Source organism: Symphodus melops, assembly GCF_947650265.1.
Source record: "Symphodus melops genome assembly, chromosome: 4".
Taxonomy (NCBI): Eukaryota; Metazoa; Chordata; class Actinopteri; order Labriformes; family Labridae; genus Symphodus; species Symphodus melops.
The window spans coordinates 18638121-18662428 of record NC_136694.1 but is presented as its reverse complement, the minus strand read 5'-3'; the positions used below and the strand labels follow the sequence as shown (position 1 = coordinate 18662428).

Here is a 24308-nt window from a genome sequence, read left to right as displayed (position 1 = left end):
GTTCATCCCCTCAACATTAATCCCTCCATCCTCCTGAAACAGTCTGGATGTGGTAAAGGAAAACACTCTACTTCCAAAGCTCACAGCAATTCATCCTATTCTAGGAAACACTTTCGATTTGAATTGACTTTTTACACATTTAGACACTTTTGACAGCAACAGAAATACAGCCCTGCTCATCAAATAGTTTCTATTTATTGCTTGGATTACTGTCACATGACTTGGTGGGACACATTTCTGATGGTGCTGTTTTAATGTGAATTACATGTTGTTGTTTTTTTTATCTCTAACAATGTATATATGTTGTTGTCAAGCACATTTAATGTGGAGTGCTGTTTGCGCATATCGGTTTTGACCTGGCCTCAACACTGAGCTTTCAAAATGCAGCCAATGAGAGAGCAGCTTTAAGTGACACAAAAACTCTTGCAAGCGTTGGTAGTTTGGGGAAAAACTCATTTTCATCTTTGTGACTCCAACTATTGTTGGTTATTCATAAATACGAAGAACACTCAGCTTTTTCATGATGTAAACTGATGGATAACTTGTTCTCGACAAGCTGCATTATGCTGTGCACACGATTTGAAAATAGCAAATTTCTCGTAATGTAAAAGTTAAGTTATCGTGGAGGTATTTTTTATAAAATGGTTTCATTTTCAAATCTGAAAGTATTTCAGGACAGCACACCAAAATGGTATTGTTCCACTTTTTTTTATTCCTGCAAAGTCTGAGTTTGTTGACTCAGTATCAATCCCTAAGTATCTCCGTCTTGTCTCTGTCTTGGAGCACTCTGGTCGAAGGATATGTCTTGGTCTCGGTTAGTGTGTTATTGACTACAACACTATCAATACTGGATTCAGTCCACACAGGACTTATTACCTCTCAGACTGAACACATTTCACAGAAACACCCTGTTCAATAAAGCATCTTAGCAATGTCACAAAGAAGATTTCCTGAAGTTAATTTATAGAGAGGGCTTCATACTGTATAGTACATTTGCATGTTTAAACAATGTATTCATCGATGTTACCGTCTCCATTTCTGTCTCCTCTTCCTCTTCTCTCTGTGATGTCCTGACAAATAAAAACACCAGACAGAGAGCTTATAGTGCTGCAGGTATCTAGACTCACGCATTAGATCATAAACCTCTTGAACTCCCCAGTCCCCATGGTGTCTGTGTGCAGTAATATACAGCTGCTGCCTGCTGTTATGTTTGTGTAGTATGAATATATCATAAAAGAAAAAGTACCTGGATTGTTCTGAATGTGACTTTGTCCTTCAGTTTGTGAACAGATAGGCTGTGAGCATGTGGAAACAGAGTGTAATGCCAAAAGTGACCAAAACCTCCTGTATCACACCTGATTATGAGCAACTTATAAACCTCCCCTCACACCTGTATACATTACAGTACACTTCTGGGTACTGTTACACCCCACCATGAGGTGACCCTACGTGGCTAACAAACACACTAAGGCCTTACCACAAACTAAACAATAGCAACGATCAACTAAGACAAATGTGACAAAATGCAAACGACAATCCCTGACTGAGAGTCATAGCAATCCTCCAAAAACTCCAAATGCCTTCTCTGGCCAGCACAAGCCTTTTAAGCTCTGAGGCCAGGTGAACCTTGTTGGGTAATCAGTGGCTACACCTGGGCAGGAGACAATAGAAAGGGGAGAGGATACATACATCCGTAATATTATATATTCCATATAGTTCATCAGTTTAATTTTGATTATGGATTGCTGAGAGCAAAAAAGTAATCCTCTTTCATACTAGCAATCTCACCCAGCTTTAATGAACCAATTAGTTTCATGTTATGGACCATAGCTAACATGATATATGAAGCTATCTTGGCAGAGTAATTGGTAGAAAGGGAATATTACATTCATACCCTAAATTAAGAATTGCAGTGTTTTTGTTGCCTTAAATCAAGATCTTTATCACTACAGAGCCCCCCCCGTCTTCTTGCAATCTTTTTCTACATGCTTAGAAAAGAAGGGTTATTGATTGGTTTCTCACTTGTGGGTGTGATGAAATACCTACACTGTTTCTGTAAGCAAGTTTGCCCTTTTTCACGCCAAGTTGAAAATGATGCAGTTAAAAAAGGAGGATGTGTGATTTTTAGGCGGATTATGTTATCTTGTTTCATCATTTGTTTTCATGTTCAAATGTATTCATTCTTCTTTGCAAAAGCAGAACTTGCTTTTGCAATTTCAAGAACTTTGAAAATAATCATTTTCAAGTCTTTGTTTTGTAAAAATAATTACAATTCTTAGTTTTGTTGAAGGAACTTTAGAATTCCAACATCAAAAACCATCAAACAGGTACTGCCCACCCCACTTAAGCTGCATTAATGGCAACAGATTTATGTTAAGTCAGCATAGACTATATGTGAAAGGTTACACGTTGTCAATAGCAGGACATGAGGTCAGCAGAAACTGACCTAATAGGATAAAGATGCATCAAGTATCAATCTCATTATTTCCACTTTGTCCATTAAAAATTTACAGATTTACAACGAGGAGAGGCGACGGTTTACTTTGGTGAAGAATCAGCCTCGAAAGATAGTTGAGAGGGTGGCCTCAGATATCGAGAAACTCCTGGCTAAGAAACGCAAAGCACTCGATGTAAGTATGAGATTCTTACAAATAAACTCTGAGCCGACCCGACTGACTGTGCAGTGTTGTACCCAGCTTAATTCTTCTTCTCATGTTTTCCCCACAGATGTTTGTTTTTGTCCTCATAACTGAAGCAATATCAAGACTTAATTGTGCAGTTTGTAGTTATGGAGTAATGTTTCAGTTGAGACTTTTATTACCTGTAATGAAAATCTGTATTTTCATATCTAAGATTTATTTAAAATCCTTTTTTTTTTTTTTTTTTTTTTTTTTTTCAAATGTCTTCCGAGGTGTCAGATGTAATTGAGATTCAATGGATGAGGCTGTAGAGGTTTTTTTTTTTTTTGATCCTATGGAAAAATAACTTTGCTGACAAAGCAAACACTTCCTGCAACACTTGCATTTCAGTTTCGTAAGACAGGGCCAGAGAATTTCAACATAACTTTCTAACGTTCACAAAGTGTCAAAGATCTGTTTGTCTTCTTTATGTCTTCAAAACAAAATGTCAGCTTTGGATTAATGAAGTGGATATTTTTTTTTTTGTTTTTTTTTAATGGCTGCTTTGAATCACATACACTTAAAAAAGGCTCTAGTTGTAGCTCTTATCATGTGACAGAGATATTGTGTGCTTGTGCTTGTTAAAGGTTGTTTGAGGAATATGACAGTCGTACTCCTCTTGTGTTTTTTCTCTTGCAGAGGTTAGCGAGCGAAGCAGAGCGACTCCAGCGAGAGCATCTATGGCAGGATGGAATAAAGGTAGAGTTTTAAATCTTAAGCAGGGTTTGTGCTACAACCAGATAACACATGCAACTGAGAAGCTTGCTGAAATGATGATCATTGGAAAAAGAACAATCTCACATAAACAACAAACAGAGAAAATACAGCATGAGGGCGCTGAGTGTTCATGTTATGGTACTTCCACACAAAACGACAAACATCCTGAAGTTTTTGGGGTGAGATGCATGTGTGAACGTAAACAGGCTATTTTTATTTCTTTTACCCAGAGTCTTTCCTGACAGCCACTTGGTATATGTTCTGCAAGAAGTCAGAGCTGATGTGAGACTATAGCAGGAAATACTTCTGTGCACACCACCATAGACCTTCTTCCCTTCACTTCTCCATACACATACTGTACAGCCTAAACACTTGGAACCCTTCGCTCTTAATAAAGCGGTTTGATACGCTTCCTCTCTTTCCATTTCTCTTTGCCCGTTTTTGCTGTTTTGTCAGCAACCTGTTCATCAAGCAGCGTGTCTTATAAAAATCAAGTGAAGCACATTTCTTTTTTTGAAATGTTCCTTTAAATCTTCCCCTCTCATAACAGACGATCTCCGTGAGGTTTTCGTTTATGGCGCAGCATAACGCAATCATCCAAAGCTAATAGTGCAGAGAAAAATGGTCATAATATTAAAACAAGAGAAGAAGAAGGTTCATCTTTATGGGCAAGTATTGAGCCATGAAGAAATCAAACATATAACTTAAATTGATTTACAAAAGATCCAGCTATATTCTGTGGGGTTTTTTTTGTCTCGCTCTGTAAGGCGCTGCCATTTCAAGTTTAAAAAACAGTAAATGAATGAGCTGACTGGATCCACAGTGACGTATAGGCTCAGTGCTGCTGTACAAGAAATAAAAGTAAACACATTGTAGAAATGTAGCATTCTTATTTAATTGCTGATGTGATCCTGAGCATTGCTTTGACTCTGGATCACATGACCTGGGAAAAAGGAACATTTACACCAGTCAGCTGGTCTCATCCCTCAGCGCTCAGCTGGCTGAAACAGATGACTGAGCACACTCAGACATGTACTTCTGTCAAGTCCCTCACACATTTGGAGTTGCACTTTTCCACTTGGTCTGCTTCATTTACCCAACAACATCAGGCAGGGTGTAATTCCATCCAAGAGGCAGACACAAGTGGCTTTCTTGCTACGGGTTTATTTGAAGCTTTTCTTCCAAATCCAGTCCACCATTGAAACTAAACACATAAAAGTTTTGAGTCTAATTCAAGCAAGAGCAGCTAAACAATACTTAAAAGCAACTTTATAAAAAAGGCATTATAACTTTTACAAAATACAATAATGAATTATAGTGTTATGTATAATATTGAACCAAATGCAATGGTAACTGATCCCAGCTGTCATTGGGCGAGAGGCGGGACTGGTCACCAGTCAACCACAGGGCTGACATACAGACAAATATTCTTCTTGTTTTTTTTGTTTTTTAGCGGTCTGCACTCTAAGGTGAAGCCAAGTATTCTCATTGCACAATGTGTATAATGACAATAAAGGCATTCTATTCTATTCTAAACAACAAGGCACATTTAATGGAGAAAAAAGTCCTCACTCTGATTGTTTTGTTCGAACCAGGTCTGTATTTAGATAGCCATGGATGTTTACATTTAAACTTTCTGAGAGCAAAGTTTTTTTTAGCTTAAATCAACCAAGAGACGTTTTTGTATGTGATTAAATCCCGCTGACAATTTCGGCGTTTATACAGAGCTCTCAGGACATGTTAATACGGAGGAAGAGTGTTTCTACAGTGGCGGGTAGTTGCAAACGTTTGGCAACAGCTGAAACAAGAATCAAATGCAAACTTCCTAAACAAAAGAGACGGCTGAAACACAAATAAAAGAAAAGTTCTGCAAAAAGCCGAAACAACTGCATAAACATCAAACACACTCCGTGGGACAGGTTTTTTTTAAACGGGAGACAGTTTGCTTTATTCGCAGCTTGTTTTACGTGTTTTTATTTTGGAAGTTTGCATTTGCTTTTCAGAGAAACGCTACACGTTACCAGACCTTAACTCCGACAGACCTCTGTACATGTACATTCAACTCCTTTAAAGAGACTGATGAAAAGCACTATCTGATCATGCAGGGAATTTTTTAGACTTTCTAATGGTAAGACAGGAAATCTATATTATTAAGAGCAAGCAGACAGTTAGCAGACACAGGCTTGTCATAAAAGTCAAATTGAGGTATAAACCAAAGCGTTCTTAGGAGATGGTCATCAGAACAGACCAAAAATAGGAACAAAGCAGCCCCTGAGTAAGTGTTCTGCTTATTCTGAAGTATGTTAAGTCTCCACAGAAACTAAGTGGAACAGATGGCGATGCTCTACCAAAGCTTGACAGCCTGTCAGCTGATTCAAAATGTAACAGTTCAGAGCAGGATACAATAGAAAACATTTGGTGGATACAGACTGACACATTTGAGGATTTGCTGCTCTTCCCCTGTTCTTTTTCTCATTTTGAACTTTCAGTGGAATGTACAAAATGTATAAATGAATAAGCAAGGTTTACTAATAAGAAGTTTAGCCCATCAATATACAAATTGACAGAACCAGTTCTTGTGTGCAGATGAGCTCTGGTGCATTTTTAATTCTTTAAGTTTAAGTTACATGTTGTTCCCAACTTTCCAGAAACAGTGAGGTAGCCTTAAGGAATGAATGGTAGCCTCTTGGCTTGGTTACTTCATTTATTTTTTTGGATTGAGTTTTTCCGGTTGGACCATCCAGATCATTTATAATAAATCAACAGAAAGATTTTTCTTAACTTGTCTTTTCTGCATTCTTTTAGGAGCTGGACATGGCGTATTATGACTCAAAGGCTGAACTGGATTATGTGAGTAAGGAACAGAAAGGGTGAAGTAGAGTAAGTAAATAGGAGGAATTATCTGACATGCTTTCTTTCTCTTGTTCTTAAAGTATTCCATGGACGGTGAAGGAGAGGTGGAGAATCCTTCACACATCAAGCTGGAGTTTGTGTACGATCCGAACTTCAAAAACAATGTCAACTACTCGTACACAGCAGTGCAGATCCCCACAGACATTTATAAAGGAGGCATGTGATATTCTGTATTACAAAGCAGCGTGGATAACGAGATTGTGTTTGAGATTTACAATGATATATTTTACTCTTAGAGAACAATACTTGAAGGTGTACATGTTGTTGTTGTTTTCTATCAGCTCCGATCATCCTGAATGAACTAAACTGGACACAAGCTCTGGAGAAAGTGTTCATGGAGAACAGTCAGGAGGATCCGTCGCTACTGTGGCAAGCGTTCGGGAGCGCGACAGGTGTCACACGCTACTACCCAGGTAAACTTGAACAGCCATTTCTGTGCTTCCTTAATGATGCTGAACATAAAGAGTGGCTTTTGTATGCCATTGATTGAACATCTTTGTGTTTATTTTTAAGCCACGCCGTGGAAAGCTCCTGATAAAATCGACTTGTATGACGTCAGACGGAGGCCCTGGTACGTTGCTGCTTTAAATACATCTCATGTCGGCCCTGTCATATTTCCATAATCTTACAGGGTAGAATTATTGCATCCTCTTTTCCTTTTCCCTTTCTCACAGGTACATCCAGGGAGCCTCATCCCCCAAAGATATGGTCATTCTTGTTGATGTGTAAGTATAAGGGAACATTTCTCTGTTTAGTAAAATAATTTTCGCCTTTCATGTGTTCATTTTCTGGTTTCCATGTGAACGTATGCATACTTCAGTCAGTGTTCTAGTGAGAATGAAAAAAAAGGAATTGATTGCACTTTCCTTACAGTTTAGATAATTACCTGATATTTAAATCCATCTGGGAAGGATAGCAGGATAGTAACAAAATTAAAATAAAAAAAATCAATGCAAAATTAAATTGCACTGTGTGATTGTCTTCTGCCATCCTGCTTTGCCGCTGTAACTGTAAATTGTTCAGTTTGCGAGATGAATAAAGGATTATCTTATCTTAAGTTTCCCTGAACCGTTCTTGCACGTCTCATTCCCACTCGATAGAAAAGTGAATAGACTCTCTTCATCTGGTGTTATATCACAACATGAGCTGCTTCTCCTGTATCCGTCTCAGCCTACAAGAGAAGGGAAAAAAAACAATTATATATTGTCTTGAAAAAAAGAGGAGTGCACCTGGCACTGACTCTGCACAGAAACAAGCTGAATGTGCAGCTCATTCTGCTTATCATGTGTAACCGCCTGAAGCTTACGGTAAAGGTTATCCAGACTAAAAGATGACAGAAGACCTCGGAAGAAGAGGAGTTTATGATTTATGGAAATATTCCAGGAATCAGTTAGTGTCAAATAAGGAGAACGATAATGTGTGTCTTTTGAGTATTAGGCTACATGTAGTCTCACGTATTGCCCCTGTATGAATGGAAGTTGTCTTTACTGTTTAGTTTTTTTTTGTATAAGTGGGAGGCTGTCTTAATCCAAGGCTACGCTAACAAGTCAGCAGATATACAAGATATATGAATGTAAAGAAATGAAAGTGGTAAAAAAAATCTTCAATCAGTCCTTTTTGTGTGCTGCTTCTCGGGTCGATCACAGAGCAGTGTGTTGACTTTGCTTTGCTGGTGTTTTCAGTCTCATGGCCACTTACAGTCGTCTGTTGTTGCATCTGCTCTTTCACCATGATTGCGGTATAATAGCTGGTTCACTGGCTCTCTGAACAAGGTCAATCTAAATGCTAAGTTGAATATGGAAAAATAAGAGAGAAATCCTCATGAGCACATTTTCACAAGCATTAAATATCACATTACGTGAAGATGGTCATTGACACACCTTTTCAGGCACAAATATGAGCAATGAGTAACACACATTGGGTATATTGAAACTCTGTGATGTTTTTTATTGCAATAGTTTATTCTAGCCTACTAAGATTTAAATGTAGGCCAAACACTAGGTTATAGGCTTTATGTTTATTATGTCAGACAGTTTGAATTACCTGAGGATGGAATTTTTTTAAATGATGTTTGTATCAAAGTGTAACAGTGGTGTAGTATTATCCATTTTTTTGTTGCTACCTACAGTTCATGCTGCACAGCTGGAGATTGTGTTATTACTGTTTAAGTAAAGAAGGAAAACACAAACAAATGTCCACCAAAAAGATGAATCAATGCTCGTTCATCACTGCAGCAAGGAAACTCGTGTTTAATCAGGGAGAGAGAGGGCATTATTATTTATGCAGTCAATTATGCTTCTCTCACTAAAGAGACCAAAAGGATCTTTATTCAGATGTGTGGAAGCAAAAATATGAAATGAGTTATAAAGTGTGTCAAAATCATATCATTCTGAGGCAATGTTTTAATTTAGAAACAGATCCTTTTTAGCTTATGTATCCCCCTGTTGTTGGGTGCAGAGAGCTTAAACGCTGAATCTAATTTGCTGATTTCTTCAGGAGAACAAAACTGGTCCTATTTAGCACCACTCTGTTCATATCAGCTGAAACTGATGCTACTGCTGTGTTTAGTATGAATGCATTCTTTTGTTAAAAATCGGGGAAAATCGATACGGCATAGTATCGCAATTTGCGATATTTTGCGTGCCGTTATTGTACTTATTCATGTCCCCCAAGTATCAATATTTTTATAACATTAATAGCAAATGTGATTTTCAATAGTTTAATTGGTGCTGCACAATTCATTTGAACAAGTTCCATTAAGAAAAAAACCCAAAAAACTTCAATTGTGTATTTGTCCCTACATGTTTGTATTCAGTTAAGTTAGATCAGACATATTAACAGTTCAGATTGTGAGGTGCATGCAGCCTTTAACTGTGTTTTACTTTGGCCACAGTGTTTGTCAGTCTGGGGGCTTCACTCTCATTGTATATACTGTAGATAAAAAGACAGTGAGATGAAAAGACTGAGACAGTTTTCTCATTAGACAAAACAGTTCTTTGATTTCGTTTAATTTTCTGGAATCACAATATACATTGCAATATATTGTATCATAATTCTCAGCATGTCACAAAATGTTTAAAATCCCAACATATCTTATCATGACTTAAGTAACGTGATAATATTGTATCGTGGGGCCTCTGGTGATTCGTGCCCCTGATATATATCCCTATGTGTGTCTTTGATTGTGATGATACTCGTGTGTTTCCTCAGGAGCGGCAGTGTCAGTGGACTCACCCTTAAACTGATCAAAGCCTCTGTGATGGAAATGTTGGACACTTTGTCTGATGATGACTACGTCAATGTGGCAAGGGTTAGCATCACTGATTCTCAGTCATTTTATATTCCTCTCTTTCGTGGCTCTGTTGGGACTTCTTCCCTTACATTTCAGCCATTCATGAAACTGAGTCTCTTGTTGTGTTTCAGTTCAATGAGAAGGCTGAGGCTGTGGTGCCCTGCTTTAAACATCTTGTCCAGGCCAACGTGCGCAACAAAAAGATCTTTAAGGACGCAGTGCAGCAAATGCAGGCTAAAGGCACCACTGACTACAAGTCTGGATTCCATTTTGCCTTCAACCAGCTGTTAAATGCAAGTCATGTATTGATTTACATTTACAGGGGATTACTCACAATTTAACTATATCGATTAACCCTGCTGTTCATCCATCTGCCATTTCAATGTCTTTCACAGAAAACTAATGTCCCTCGGGCGAACTGTAATAAAATAATCATGTTGTTTACTGATGGAGGGGAAGACAGAGCTCAGGACGTCTTCATGCAATACAACTGGCCCAACAAAACGGTTGGTTTGTACTGATGATCTGACCTCATTAGTCACATCCAAACATAACGAAGATGCAGTGTGTTTATAATCCCATGAACACTTATTTTTTTTATTTTTTCCTCCATAGGTACGAGTTTTCACCTTCTCTGTGGGTCAGCACAACTATGATGTCACACCTTTGCAGTGGATCGCATGCACCAATAAAGGTAAGCTGATTTTATATGTGAACACATTTCTTTTTTCACCACCCAAAAAAGAGCAGAAAGTGTTATGAGTGAGTCGCTCATAATAAAGTCACAAATTCAACTTTAGTGTGCAACAGATAATTTATAATTGTTCCAATTCATATTTATATTTAACTTTAAATCCTTACTATTTTAATTTAAATGTTTTAATTAATTTGTAGTTGATGTTTTTCTTAAATTGCGCTTATAAGTTTGTTTGTTTTTGGGTTTTTTTTACAAATTACACTAAAACAAATAAAATACTACTGAAAAACTGTGATTCCAGTGCTTCCTGTCAAGAATCACTGCCACTGAGATATTAATAACACAGTTATTTTAACTGGAACATTGCCATGTTTTTAAAAAACACGATATAGAGGATTTTTTTGATGTTAAGATATGAGTTTGCAATCAAAGTCTGTACTCTTTTCACAGTGTCAGAAACTGACTTAAAGTAATTTGAGCTGTCGTATTTTTATTTTCAGACCCACTCTGCTTGTACTTTGAAGCAGTCGTCTGCTGTCTATTTATCCATTGATGCTCAGACAAAGGGATCAATGAATAAATCACAGAGCCTAATGTACAGTGCAGTGCACTGACCCTGCTAATGGGTCTGCTTTCTGTAGGCAGACCGATGCTGCTCAGAAAGCTCTGTCTGTTCAAGCAGAGGTCAGCTTGGCTCTTGGAGATCAGATCTGTGCTCAGCAGGGAGCTGACGTTGATCTTTCCAGGAGACTTCTTGTTTGCGAGTATGCTCTGAGCTCAAGCAGGACTCAATGCAGTGACTCAGTGCCACTCAGGAAATGTGTGCAAGAGTTGCAGCTTTTTCATCATTCTGAAGAGAAGTGCTCAATTCAAAGTGAAGAACGAGGCGTTTTAGGAATAGGACAGGGTTGAATAAGTTAAAAAAGAAAGTAAAATGTTCATCTGATTATACGCATCAAGTCATATTTTATATAATAGTGCCTGGAGTGTGTGAGCTTCACAGCTGATGATGACACATGCAGCCCGTGTTTATGAATGATGTGATTTGTTTTGAAATGCATGAATCACACAGTCTTTCTTATTGACCATTGAACATTATAGCTTGGTTCTTTTTAGTGCCTTATCAAACCATAGGTGTTGAGTTTTAGTATGCATACATATACATATTTGTGTACACATTTTTTGATGATATTATAAAATATATAAAATACTTTTTTTTCAACAAATGTGCAGGTTCCAGCCTCTACCCTCCACCCTTAAGGATTTGATGCTATTTGTTATTTAAAATTACAAACTACGTACAGTATATTCAAGATTAAAATTTTCATAATAAACAGTTATCTCATGTTCCTTTTGTCCATGGGATAAGTTAACTGTCCTTTGTTGATTTTTTATGAATATAATCACACATTGCAGACCTATTTCACTGACAAAAAAAATAAATTCAGAAATAATTTTCTGTGAAAGCAGATTCTGATAAGACACTCTATCGGGTTCCACCAGGTTTCAGGTGATACCTTCTTTAAGCTCCTTTTTCTGTAGGAGTTCAGTGGCTGATCCAACAGTCTTCTAACATTGAGTAAAATCAGGAATAATTATGAGCTCTACTCCTGTGTGTTTGATATGAGTGTGTATTTTATAAAGCCTTCCTCACACTCCCGCTCTCTCTCTTTCTCCGTTTGTCTTTTTTTCTCTGTCGCTTGCCAGGTTACTATTTTGAGATCCGTTCCATCTGTGCTATAAGGATAAACACCCAGGTGGGTTTGTCTCGTGCCCCCGACGCAGCTGATCCCCTGTTCGCTGTTTCTAATTCTCCTTGTGGGGCTCATGTGCTTTGTAGAAATATCTTCCTCTCTGTGCAACACACCCATTACCTCCATGGCCTGATGTTGTGGGGTTGTTTTGAGCTTCTGCCAGTAAAGTATCCTTTATTTTGTCAGGAGTACCTCGATGTGCTGGGACGCCCTATGGTTCTAGCAGGCAGTGATGCCAAGCAGGTTCAATGGACCAACGTGTATCAGGACGCCTTGGTGAGACTGCATGGCCCTCCTGGTTGTATTTGATCAAATATAGTTAATGCCCAAAGCATACAATCCATGAATAATAAACTTATATTTTGTAAGTTGATTTTGTCTTTTGACTCTGTAGGGTCTTGGCATGGTAGTAACTGGGACTTTGCCTGTGTTCAATCTCACCATGGATGGAAACTCACAGGTAAAATGGACAGTGCTATCACATTTTTAATTATATTACAGGTTATGTGCTCTTTAAAACAACTTTTCAAAGGCAGAATTTTTGTTGTATAATATTACAAACTGAAATACCTACCTGGAAAAGGATTGGTTGAACATTTTGGAAAATACATTGTTTATTGTTAAAGAGCTTGATGAGATGACAAATGTCATGCCTAAACACAATATATGAAACTATCACGAGGGGACTATTAGCTTAACTTAGCATAAAGACTGGAATCACGGAAATACTTCCCTGGCTCCCTCATGCGCTGACAAAATCCCAGCTTCTGTAAATCACAATGGATACAATGTTTTTTTCCGTTGTTATATTTTTTGGCTTATTTGTGCATTTATTGGATAGAACAGCTGAAAAGAGACAACAAATGTTGGGAGGGAAGAGAGCGGTTTGACTGTAGCATCCTCTCTAACGCTCCACAACAGAATAAATAACCTTTGTTTTTGCTTTTTTTGTCCAGAATCAGCTGATATTGGGTGTCATGGGAGTTGACGTGCATCTTGATGAGATAAAGAGACTTACACCACGATACAATGTATGTACATCACATTAGCACCGTGATCGGTCAAATTTCTCTTTTTGTGAGATGAATAAAGGATTATCTTATTTTATTAGTCTTCATTGGTTCTTGTGATGGAGCATACCGGCTGACTCATCACTACTATTTTTCTAACAGCTTGGAGCTAACGGATACATATTTGCCATTGATCCCAACGGATATCTTCTCCTTCACCCAAATCTTCAGCCTAGGGTGATGTATATATTTAATCTGTAGCAAAAACACCTATTTCTACAGTATGCAGGTAGTGGGGACAGGCATGTGGATGAATATTAGGTGACCTAACAAATTAAAGCCTTTCAAAACTGATTATGTTTGAGATGATTATGATGCTGATGTACCTGTTCTTAATTTGATTTGAATATTAATGTTTTTTTCGCATTTGACCTCTTAGCTGGTGAACCTCCCTGAGCCTGTGACGCTGGACTTCCTGGATGCAGAGGTGGAGGACAGTAATAAAGAGGAGGTTAGCATTTAGTGCCAAACGGGACTTAAAAGTTTAAGGTTTCAGGAATTTCCTCTTCCTTGCTGTTGCATAGCTCATGTCAAACATTATTACCAATGTGAAGAGAAAGGATATGCCTCAGGAGTTTGTGGTGTTCTTTGCAAGTAAATGAGGCCAATGAAACATAATTATATTTTTGATGTGTTCTGGACTAAAAAAAGACTGTTTTCATCTTCAGATCCGGCGACAAATGATAGATGGTAGACCAGGTGAAATGCAGGTCAAAACTCTTATCAAGTCAATTGATGAGGTGAGTATTCTCTTTCTTGAGAGCTTCATGTTAAACCAAGTCAGCAAGAACGAAGTTGTCATTTACACTTAATTCATTTGTGTTTTAAACAAGAAGAGTGCATCTTTTAAAAAAAAAACACAACTTCAAGAAATGGGTAAATGGTTTCTTTCATTTAGTTTCCATAAAAATGTACAATTGAGACATTGAACAGACTATAGAACTAGTCCATAACATGTGAAATGTATGATCTAACCTACTAATCTAACTTTAGGTGGTAAAAGCGCTGTATGTCAATCTGTGCTCTCCGTTTACAAACTGTCTGCTCTCAGGTTCTCAATCTGTGTCCCCAGATCTCTTTTTTTTTTCTCAGCTATCCCAAGAGAGGCTTTGTAGAAATCAGACTAAAAATTCAAATCCAAACATTTTTACTTGAATTATTAAACCCAGTAGAGATATTCACAATGTCAACGTTGCTGTCTTAAGTACAGCACACATCTCTACATGTTCTGTCTCTACATCTGTCTGACTATGATTGTAATGTACAGCCTGTGAAACATAACATGTATGAAGTACAGTTCCCCTGCCATTTATTGAAAAATAAGTTATTTAAAAGTGAGATTCATGATTTAGACTAAAATGAGAAAGATTTTAAAAAGTCATTAAAAGAAAGAAAAGACTTTTCCCATGCATATGGACAAAACTGATTTGCATAAAAAGAAAAAAAGAAAATCGTACTTTGAATTGCCCATAACTACATCACAATTTATAGAGATATTTTAAGGATATAGATTGGTCAAGCTACTAAACTAAGCTTATGTTTTTGACAAAGTCAAACCTCCAAAAAGCCACATCACACAAATGTTGTATTAAGTAAAAGTAGGTTGATTGATTCTTGTTACCTGTATTATTTGACTGAATTGTCTTGAACTTCTCGTCATCTGCAGCAATACATTGATGAGGTGTTCAGGGGTTACACCTGGACTCCGATCAATGGTACAGATTATAGGTGAGCTGTTTTTATGTTGTTAGTAAAACATGCTGCTGTGGGTTATAAAAGACTGCACGTCTCTTTATTCACACGTTTCTGTTTGGATGCTGCCCCCTGTAGTCTTGGTCTGGTATTACCCCCCTACAATGAATATTTCATCCAGGCAGACCTGAGCGATGTGATGCTGCAGCTCCAGTGTGAGTACAAAGAGGCAGAGCATTAAAGATTCTCTTTGATCAGCGCACAACGCAAATGTGTGATTGAAATACTAAACCTCCATTTCTAAAAACAGATATGCAGTCACTGCTGCCCAGCTCCTTTGAGTCTGCAGGACATGTGTTTCTGGCTCCAAGGTGACCACCACCTCTTTTTGATTCTTCTAATTTTGCTTCATTATTGTCTATTTGTATTAATCCTGCCCTCTGTTTCTCCAGGGAATACTGCAAACGCCTGCAGATCTCAGATAACAACACCCAATTTTTGCAGAACTTCCTCTCGCTCATGCTGGACATTTCTCCAGAATCTGATGAGTGTGAGCATGTTTAAAGCATACAGAACTTTACACATCTGCCACTGCTGCAGACACACAGATGAGATAAGATACATCATGTTTTGTGTCTCAGGTGACCAAGGCCTCATCCACAACCTCATTTTGGATTCTCGGATTATTGGGCAGCTGGCCTCTCGGGTTTGGAAGAACAAGGACTTGAACTCGTGAGTCAACTTGTCAATTGTGTTGATTTTGGGGCCACAGTGTTATTCCTACTTTCTTTCCTGTCATTGTCTACTCATGTGAGTCAAGTACAATCATCCTACCTTTTTTTAACAAATATTTCCCTCATTGTGAATGTTAGCTTTTTATAACAGAAAAAGGGAAGGCGGTTTCTTTAGCATGCTGTAAATAGTCTCATCTGACACCTACAGTACCCTGTGCTAGTGTAAGAGGCATTAACAAGAGCCTTATAGAAATAGTCAGTCTTGTCGCTGATGGTCTCGTTTGCTTTTGTAGGTCAAAAGGAGGCATCACTATTAATTTCAATCTGTTCCATAATTTCCATCTTGTTCCATCTAATTCCATCTTGAATTTCCTTTGGGATCAATAAAGTATCTATCTATCTATCTATCTATCTATCTATCTATCTATCTATCTATCTATCTATCTATCATAATTGGTTAAAAACTCCTCATTTGGACTTTAAAACTGTTCTGTGCAAACGTAAAGCCGTCTGTTTTGATGATATCAGAGCTTCAAACATACTTAGGAAAATATAACTGTTTCAGGTACGGCTTCCTGTCTGTGTTTGCTTCCACTGATGGCGGAATAACAAGAGTTTTTCCTAATATGTAAGTAAATTTGATAGTAAGAGAAACTGAAATATTTTTAAATATTTTTCCTGATACCATTTAATCATTTGTGTTGTGTTTGTACAGAGCTGCTGAGATATGGGACGAAGATCCTGAACCCTTCAATTCAAACTATTACAGACGGAGCCTCGACAACAAAGGCTACATGTTCAGAGCTCCATCCAGATCATGTGAGTGACAGTACTAAAGACATGCTCATTCTTGGAATGATTATTTTGAAATATCTCCATTTTCAGCTGGTGTCTCAACATGCTGTAAGTGTAATGACAGTCTTTGAATAAAGAGTTAAATATAAGACGACCTGTAAATCAATGGTCCATACATTAATGGTATGATGACACCTGGGCCTTTTGAGGTATTGAAATATGGTCTAAAGCTCATAAGTGGACCTTCAGTTAAGATTTTATTTTTTGTCAATTAACCCATTTTATATTCGCTAAGGTCACACAACTGGAACAATTGTGATTCATGTCAATCAATTTGAAATGTTTAATTTATCATTAATGCTTGTTTGAGATCAGACTGTAACCCCCCATCAATGTTTAAACTTTTGTTTGTTTGACCAGCAATGGATGACCCTGTTGGTGCAGAAAATGGGACTGTTGGAATTCTGGTCACCTCAGCTGTTGAGGTTAATTTAGGAGGGAAACTGCTGAAACCTTCAGGTATGACAATAGTTAAATGAGTCATGATTCTTGGCTATTGAGTAACCTCTGTATTCCCCCCCTACATGATGTTCCCTGCAATCTTTTTCCTCTTTGTTCTCTGACCGTGTGGTTGTCCTCACTCAGTGGTTGGAGTGAAGCTCGACTTGGAGGCGTGGGTGGACAAATTTAAGATCCTGGCCAGCAACGTGTCAGACAGTCGACAGGGCTCACACAAGGTAAAGAGCAGATCCAGTAACACTAATAATCACTTTAGGAAATTACATTTACTCCAATAACAGTAACAAAAATGTTGGATCTCTCATGTTGCTGAACAGTGTGGACCATCCAGAAGCTGTGAGATGGACTGTGAAGTGAACACTGATGTAAGGCTGTTTTGTGTTTAGTTCTCACATTAACACCTTTACAAGCAAATGCTATCATCAGTTCTGTGACCGTAATCTTCAGAGGTTAAATGTGTTATTGGTACAAATGTGATTATTACATTAGTCTGATATAGAGAAGTTTCAGAGTTTCAAAGGCTGTAAGCTCAACTGGTGCTTCGTATGAACTTACATATATACTACATCTACCTATTAACCTGCATATTATTAAGACATTAAGCACTAAAATCATATGTTCTGGAACGAGGGGGGAAAAAGAAGAAATGAGATGCTATTAAATCAGTGTTTTTTCTTTTTATTGTGCTTTAATATTTCAGTTCCAAATGTGATTCCCTTTTATTAGACTAGTAAAAAGGCTTGTAAATGTGTATTTTAAGATTTTAATTTAAAAACAAAGTCATACGGGGAAAAAAACGTTGCATTTAATATACTTCATGTTGAAAATCTTTATATCCTCTACCTTGACTTGTTTAAGGAAATATTAAACCTGTATAGATTAAAGTTTTGAGCACTTGCCTGCAAGTTGCTACAGCCTCCTGTCTGCTCTTATTAGATCAAACTGGCACCGTGTGCACCTGATGTTAACTCTGTGTAGCAGTGAGGATTAACTGGCTCAGGAGGTAAAGCAGGTCATCTACTTGAATTGCTTTAGCAGACCCTCTTTGGAACTGATGTCTGTTTGTGTGTGTGTGTTTGTGTTTATGTGTGTGTGTGTGTGTGTGTGTGTATTAGCAAACTTAAGATCCTAATAACTCGTTTTTATGTAAAGAAGGTAAAGGGTATGTAGCATAATATGCTTCGGATGGTAGGAAGACTTGAAAGGCGTGGTCTAAATGCAGTCTTTTTTTTTTTTTGTAGGACCTCCTCTGTTATCTAATTGATGACGGTGGGTTCCTGGTTATGTCCAATCAGAGAGATCACTGGAAAAAGGTATGTCTCTGTGTGCTGAACAGTCTTCTGATAAATGAAAGCAGCTACTTATTACTTTTTTTTTTTAATTGATTATCCTGTTGTTAATAGTGTTTTATGGTTTTAAAATGTGTTTCCGGTCAAGAATCACTAAGAACTCCATTGAATTCAGTGTAAATTAATGCAACAGAACTAAATACAGATAAGAGAAAAGTAATAAACTTCAAGTTCATTCATGTTAAACCACTGTGTGGCACTGTAGCTCTGATCTGTCTTACTGTCTCCTCTTTATTTCATCTACCACAGATTGGTCTTTTCTTTGGTGATGTGGACCCTTACCTGATGCACGCACTCTACAACAACTCAATCTTCAACAGGCGTCAGTCTTTCCACTTCCAGTCGGCATGTGAGCCTATCACCAGCAGCCACACCGGAGCAGCACCCAGGAGCATCTTTGTGGTGAGAGGCTACCTGCAGAAGTTGGATTGTAGGAGGTTATATCACCTGGATTAATATGATGATAATCTCTCGTGTGTAAATTCTGTCTGTCTGCAGCCGTCCATCGCTGACATCCTCAGTATGGCCTGGTGGACGTCCTCAGTGGCATGGTGAGACACTGTTTACTGCAAATGAAATGACACCAGCAGCATGTGAAGTATCAAAACTATCTTAGCTGTGAATAAACTTCTGCATATGAAACCAGTAGGGTTTTTTTTCTCTCATGATGGAAAGGTGTTGAGTTTACGCTTGGTTATTTTCAGCTCACTGTTTCAGTAGCTGTGACATGTGTTAACTGATGTGTACGGTATGACCTCTGTTTTAACAAAGTGTAATATGAACTCTCTTACAGGTCTGTGACCCAGCAGCTACTGTATGGACTGGCCTACAACAGCTGGCTCTACCGAGGTGGATTTGTGCATCAGACACTGTCTATTACACACTCATAGATACTTGCATGTGTAAATAGATTCATGAGTTTAGTGATAAAAGTGATACAAATAGATGAAAAAAGTCCACCTGGACAATAATATCACAAGTGGCTCATTTGCATTTTGTTTTTAATCGTCGACTTCATTAATTAAAGGTCTTAAAACTTAGATGGATTTATCCATAAAATACAGGAAAAATCCTTTTAAATACATTAAACAAGAATGAGCCTGAATTGTGTTTTATGTTATGTCAATGTATGTGTTTGTGTTGTAGACGATGTCCTGGTGGAAGGTTTTGAAACAAAGGAAAGCAGCTGTGTGACCATCCAAAGCCAGTTTTACTTTACAAACACCACAAACTCCTACAACATGCTGCAGGACTGTGGAAACTGCTCACGGTGTGTTTTTAGCTTGCAAATCAGCAGAATCTGATGGTGCTTTGTGCTGTTATACCTGGACTGTAAATACTGTACGGAGTTGGCCCAACATCCATCACTGTCTCCCACAGGCTGTTTCACGCCAAGCGGATAGAAAACACAAACCTGCTGTTTGTGGTCGCTGAGACGCTCCCCTGCAGCTCATGTGAGATTGAGAGACTGACACAGGTCAAGACGGAGTGTATCCTTTTCATGCTCACAAAGTGTGGGGCTTTGTTTTGTGCTGAGAATGAACATATTAAGAGTGACAGGTAAGGTCACGTTTACCTTAACCAAATAACGACAGTTCAGGAGGAGAATCCATGCGAAGTACTAAGCAACGCACGATATCGTAAAGGCCCCACTTCCTGCTTTGACTACAGTGCCTTAGTAAGTAGACATAAATATGACCTTTGTGTTTGAATTCTTAAGTGTCAAATGAGAAATACATCTAATACATCTGCAGCTAACTTAATATCACAGTGTTGTTAGCATGTTTTTTTAATTTTCTTTTAAGTTCATATTCTTTCCGTGCCCCAGCTCTGTCCACTCTCAAGTCTCTTTCAAATTTTACTTTTGAGGCACAACCTTGTTAACTTGGTTGTTAGGCTAACGAGCTAATCCCAGGTCATCTTAAAAATTGGCTTTAAATTAACAAACTAAGCTAACCCAAGTCTGCCTGGGTAATGTCCAGAGGGAAAAAATGCAATTGTCAGTGGATTATAAATTTGTGCAACACTTGTTTAAAAATCATATAAAGGTGGCTTATATCGTTTAGTTTGACGTAAATGGCTGAAAATTTGTCAAGCAAGCCAACTATTTTACTGAGCAACTGCTAATCTCACAGAAGTTAGCTAACTCTGTTTCAAGATAGCTAACTTTCGAAGGAACGAGAACAACTTGTCAACTTTCAACTGGAATTTGTGAAAGTTTTGCTGATGTGAGCCCTCAGTGACACATCGTGTTGATCTATTTTCCACTTCAAGCTGGAAACATAAACTCTGTGTCAGGTACAAATTCCATGTATGAAGCATAGGCTACATGGTTACAGGATTACATTGTGTATGTTGTGCTCTGAAAAAAATCCTTATTGTCAATTCTTGTTGCAGGAAAACACGTCAGAGTGTGGACGGGGTCACGCTCTGCAGTCCTCCATAGGAGTCCTTCTCTTAATTCAGCTTATTCTGCCTCTTTTTCATCTCTGACACGTACTGAACATACACTCCAACTGACATCTTTCATCTCTTTTGGTTTAGGCTCGGATCTACTGAAGGTCATGCCAAACAGCTACTGGTTAAATCTTCTTTTGATCTGCAGACAGCCCTGAATCGCATTTGTACTGAAAAGAAATGTGGATCAGCTCTCAGTGTTTTTTGCCTTATTGCATATGCATTTGTTGTTGTGTCAGGGCTTGAGGACAGAATACAGAGAATATGTTGAGTGTGCATGCCACCTAAACTAGGACAAGCATGCTTCAGATGTAAGCACACAGGCTCTGCCATGAAAACAATCTTAAAAGTCAGGGAGGCAGCTGAAATATACTTTTAATGGACCAATGAATAATAACCAAGCTGAGAGAGTTAAAATTTGAGGTATGATTGTTGGAGGTGAAATTGTAAAAGATCTAAAAACTCAATTTTATTTTACGTTTTGATAAACATGGTTGATGGAAATATTCGGTTCTTCAACTTATATAAAATGTCCATACAAAAATGCAGCAATACAAGCTAACAAGCTAGAATTCAATTTTTATTATGAAACACATACTGACATCAACACATCTCAATATGACGTAATAAGTCAATGAGAACATCAGCAAGGAGGTGCATATGTTCTGTATAGTCATTTTGAATGTCTGTTTCTATTAAAAAATGGTGTCAGGTGAGATTTACAGCATGCCGCAAAAACAGACAGAAGACAAAAGGCATGGCTACAATACAATATGTGGCAGGTGTGCCAACAATCACACAAACCAGAAGTTCCTCACAAGAGTTTTAAGAAAAGGTGGACAAGTGTTTGTATGTGTCAGAAAGATAACGTTTTTGTTTGACAGCAAGCTGGACTTATCCCAGTGCATTATATCATCAGAATAATGTTAAGAATAACTCCTCAATTTTCGCTTTCTGCCTGTTTGATACTTTAATCTATTATTATGTTGGTCTTTAATACTAAAGTCAAAATAGCTACACCTGTTATATATAGTAATATAAAATTGTAATAAAATTTCCCTCCACAGCATATTTGTGTAGAAGATTTTAAGGTGCTGTTTTCTTCTAGAAGATTTACTGTACATTGTGAACAACACACATTAAGCCAACAGCTTTTGCATGACAATTTCATTGAATCGCTGCAGGTTGAACTTCACAGTTCAATCCTTATGATTGCTCGGCTGCTGTTGCTTCTGTAAGACTTCTGCTTGCGTAAACGTCGTGAAATTCAAAAGGAATGATCTGCTCCAGTTCTGATTTGCATGTCTGGTTTTCAAACATGTCTCTGCACATGGAGGAGTTTCGTTTTACATGACAGTAGATCCGAGCCTTAACCTTACATTCACTTCAGTGTCTTTGAATCCACCTCTGAACCTTTGCCAAGACAGTTTGTGTACTTAAAATCATATCATATATGACACAACGACCAAGAATGACTTCCCTCTGCAAGTATGCCCTTCTTCTTATATCTTGAAACTGAAGTATTATTTAGATAAAAAGCTATTAACCCTAAAATATTTTCCAAGAGCACTTTGACTTATTACAAGATGACATTTTTCAAGAGTAAGTATGATAAGAAACACCAGTGTTAGACGTACAGCAAGGCAAGATTATGAGACTTTTTATAACATATCATGGATGAAACATTAGTGTCGTTTCATTCTCAAAAAGATTGTAAAAGTCTCAGTTTTATTTGTTGAAATGCTTCCACAGATTTTCAGTGTGATCTTGAAGTGCTTCCAGTCGATGGTTATATGGTGTAAAAACATCTCAAACTGACCAAAATGATCAAACGTTTACAATGATTTACTTTGAAAAATATGGTATTAAATCACTGCATAGTTTGGTGATCCAGTGCTGTGGTATTTGGAAACTGTATTCTAGCACATATAATCATGACCATACATTTAAATTTATATAATGATCTATATCTATTACAGCACATCATATGCTCAGATGTCAGTATAACTGGCAGTTGTAGGATTCGGGGAAGCTCTTTTTTTGTATTTTGTATGTCCATTCTTTGTCTGGCTTGAAATGATGCACTTCTGTATGCTTCTGTATGGGGAATGTAGTTTCTGAACTGCTTTTAGTGTCATGTTATGAGTATGTGATGCTTTGGGAATCTTGAGATTTAATCGATGTCTCACTACAAGTGATGAATCGCTGTGGAAGAATAATTTTATGTTATCTTGTGAACCTCGATGTTAAAGGGATATCTGAACTAAAATAATGATGACAGTTCAAAAAGTAGCAATGCAGTCAGAGCCGGATGTCTGCTCTGTTCAACATTAAGTTCATGACTCCTGGATTTGAAAAGGTTTGTTTTCACTCAGATTTACATTTTTTTCATGGTTACAACTCTTGTTATCTTTGTGTTGTGTTTAAAGAGGCATAAAGGTTTAATAATCTCCGTAATCCTAAAGTAAAATCCAAAAGCTTTAAAATATGTACCGTAAATTCCGGACTATAAGCCGCTACTTTTTTCTCACACTTCGAGCACTGCGGCTTCTACTCCGGTGCGGCTAATGCATGGATTTTTTATGGGGGACAATGAGCTTCTGCCGCAAAAACATTTGACTTCGTCACGTCGGATCTTAATATCAGTCATTTTGCGCTTCATGCACGCACCCTCATGATGGAAAACACACGGAGAAATACATATGATGCAGTTTTCAAGTTAAAGGCGATCGACCTGGCTGTCAAAGAAGCTAACAGAGCTGCTGCACGTTAAGATGACACTAACAGCGACAACAGAGACTGAGGAAGTGAGTAATGAAGTCATTCTGAGGCAGTGAATGGATGGACTTTTTCTTGTGAAATATATGACGGTCATCTTTTTCATCAGCCGTGTTACAGACACCGTCGGCTAGGCTTCGTATTGTAACGGTTCATGTTGTAAAGTCAGTAGTTGATAATGTGTTCATAATTCCGATTATGTGGAGAGTCAGTGAATGCACCAGCGAGAACGTGTTGAGTGGCTGTATGAGAGAACGCTGGGGGAGAGAGTTGGATTGTTACGGCAAGTTATGTGTTGCTCTCTGCTGTAAACAGCGTGGTCACGGCCGACAGTGATCGGGTTATTAAAAGTTATTATTCGTCGTCCTTTAACGTCCGTACGGACGCTACAGTATTTGCGGATGTTACCGGTAGCCTACGTCTGTGTAAATAGCTCTTGTTATAGCGTGGACACCTGCGGCTTATAATCAAGTGCGGCTTATATATGTACAAATACATTTATTTACTTATTTTTAGCCGGTGCGGCTTATATCCAGGTGCGCTCAATAGTACGGAATTTACGGTATTTTGTTTTAAGCTGTTAAGATATGAAATGAACTTCATCATATTGTTCAATTGTTCATTTCAAAATTTCAACCACTGGACACCTTTTTTTTTTTGCATCACAACTGATACCAAACTATTTTAGAAAGGATCATTTACAGTGAGGTGAACATATGAGCAGCATTTGTAAGAAGGTCTGCTTGATGAAATTCGAAAAACTTTTTCCCACAGTGATTCATCAGCCGCTGTATTTTTATGTCACCATTTGATCTGATCAGAATTAACTGGGATATTTTTAAAACACTATTTTTTTTGGACCA

The 24308-nt window shown here is 37.9% G+C and overlaps 1 protein-coding gene across 1 annotated transcript in view; it reads left to right on the top strand.

The window, feature by feature from the left end:
• The window catches only part of cacna2d2b (calcium channel, voltage-dependent, alpha 2/delta subunit 2b), a 32275-nt gene extending 9155 nt beyond the window's left edge, over positions 1-23120 (top strand). The window contains exons 3-38 of the mRNA XM_079340851.1: positions 2514-2630; positions 3318-3377; positions 6201-6245; positions 6329-6464; positions 6590-6721; positions 6822-6879; positions 6983-7033; positions 9519-9618; positions 9732-9893; positions 9996-10106; positions 10216-10294; positions 12005-12054; positions 12238-12327; positions 12446-12511; positions 13008-13082; positions 13224-13298; positions 13501-13572; positions 13790-13861; positions 14788-14849; positions 14952-15028; positions 15124-15184; positions 15266-15363; positions 15455-15545; positions 16113-16175; positions 16263-16366; positions 16763-16861; positions 16988-17079; positions 17179-17226; positions 18103-18174; positions 18460-18612; positions 18709-18761; positions 19004-19059; positions 19357-19480; positions 19591-19700; positions 19806-19888; positions 20608-23120. Coding sequence (XP_079196977.1) covers positions 2514-2630; positions 3318-3377; positions 6201-6245; positions 6329-6464; positions 6590-6721; positions 6822-6879; positions 6983-7033; positions 9519-9618; positions 9732-9893; positions 9996-10106; positions 10216-10294; positions 12005-12054; positions 12238-12327; positions 12446-12511; positions 13008-13082; positions 13224-13298; positions 13501-13572; positions 13790-13861; positions 14788-14849; positions 14952-15028; positions 15124-15184; positions 15266-15363; positions 15455-15545; positions 16113-16175; positions 16263-16366; positions 16763-16861; positions 16988-17079; positions 17179-17226; positions 18103-18174; positions 18460-18612; positions 18709-18761; positions 19004-19059; positions 19357-19480; positions 19591-19700; positions 19806-19888; positions 20608-20703 — 3093 coding nt within the window. The 3' untranslated portion in view covers positions 20704-23120. The remainder of the gene's footprint in view (positions 1-2513; positions 2631-3317; positions 3378-6200; positions 6246-6328; positions 6465-6589; positions 6722-6821; positions 6880-6982; positions 7034-9518; positions 9619-9731; positions 9894-9995; positions 10107-10215; positions 10295-12004; positions 12055-12237; positions 12328-12445; positions 12512-13007; positions 13083-13223; positions 13299-13500; positions 13573-13789; positions 13862-14787; positions 14850-14951; positions 15029-15123; positions 15185-15265; positions 15364-15454; positions 15546-16112; positions 16176-16262; positions 16367-16762; positions 16862-16987; positions 17080-17178; positions 17227-18102; positions 18175-18459; positions 18613-18708; positions 18762-19003; positions 19060-19356; positions 19481-19590; positions 19701-19805; positions 19889-20607) is intronic.
• The last annotated feature ends 1188 nt before the right edge of the window (positions 23121-24308 follow it).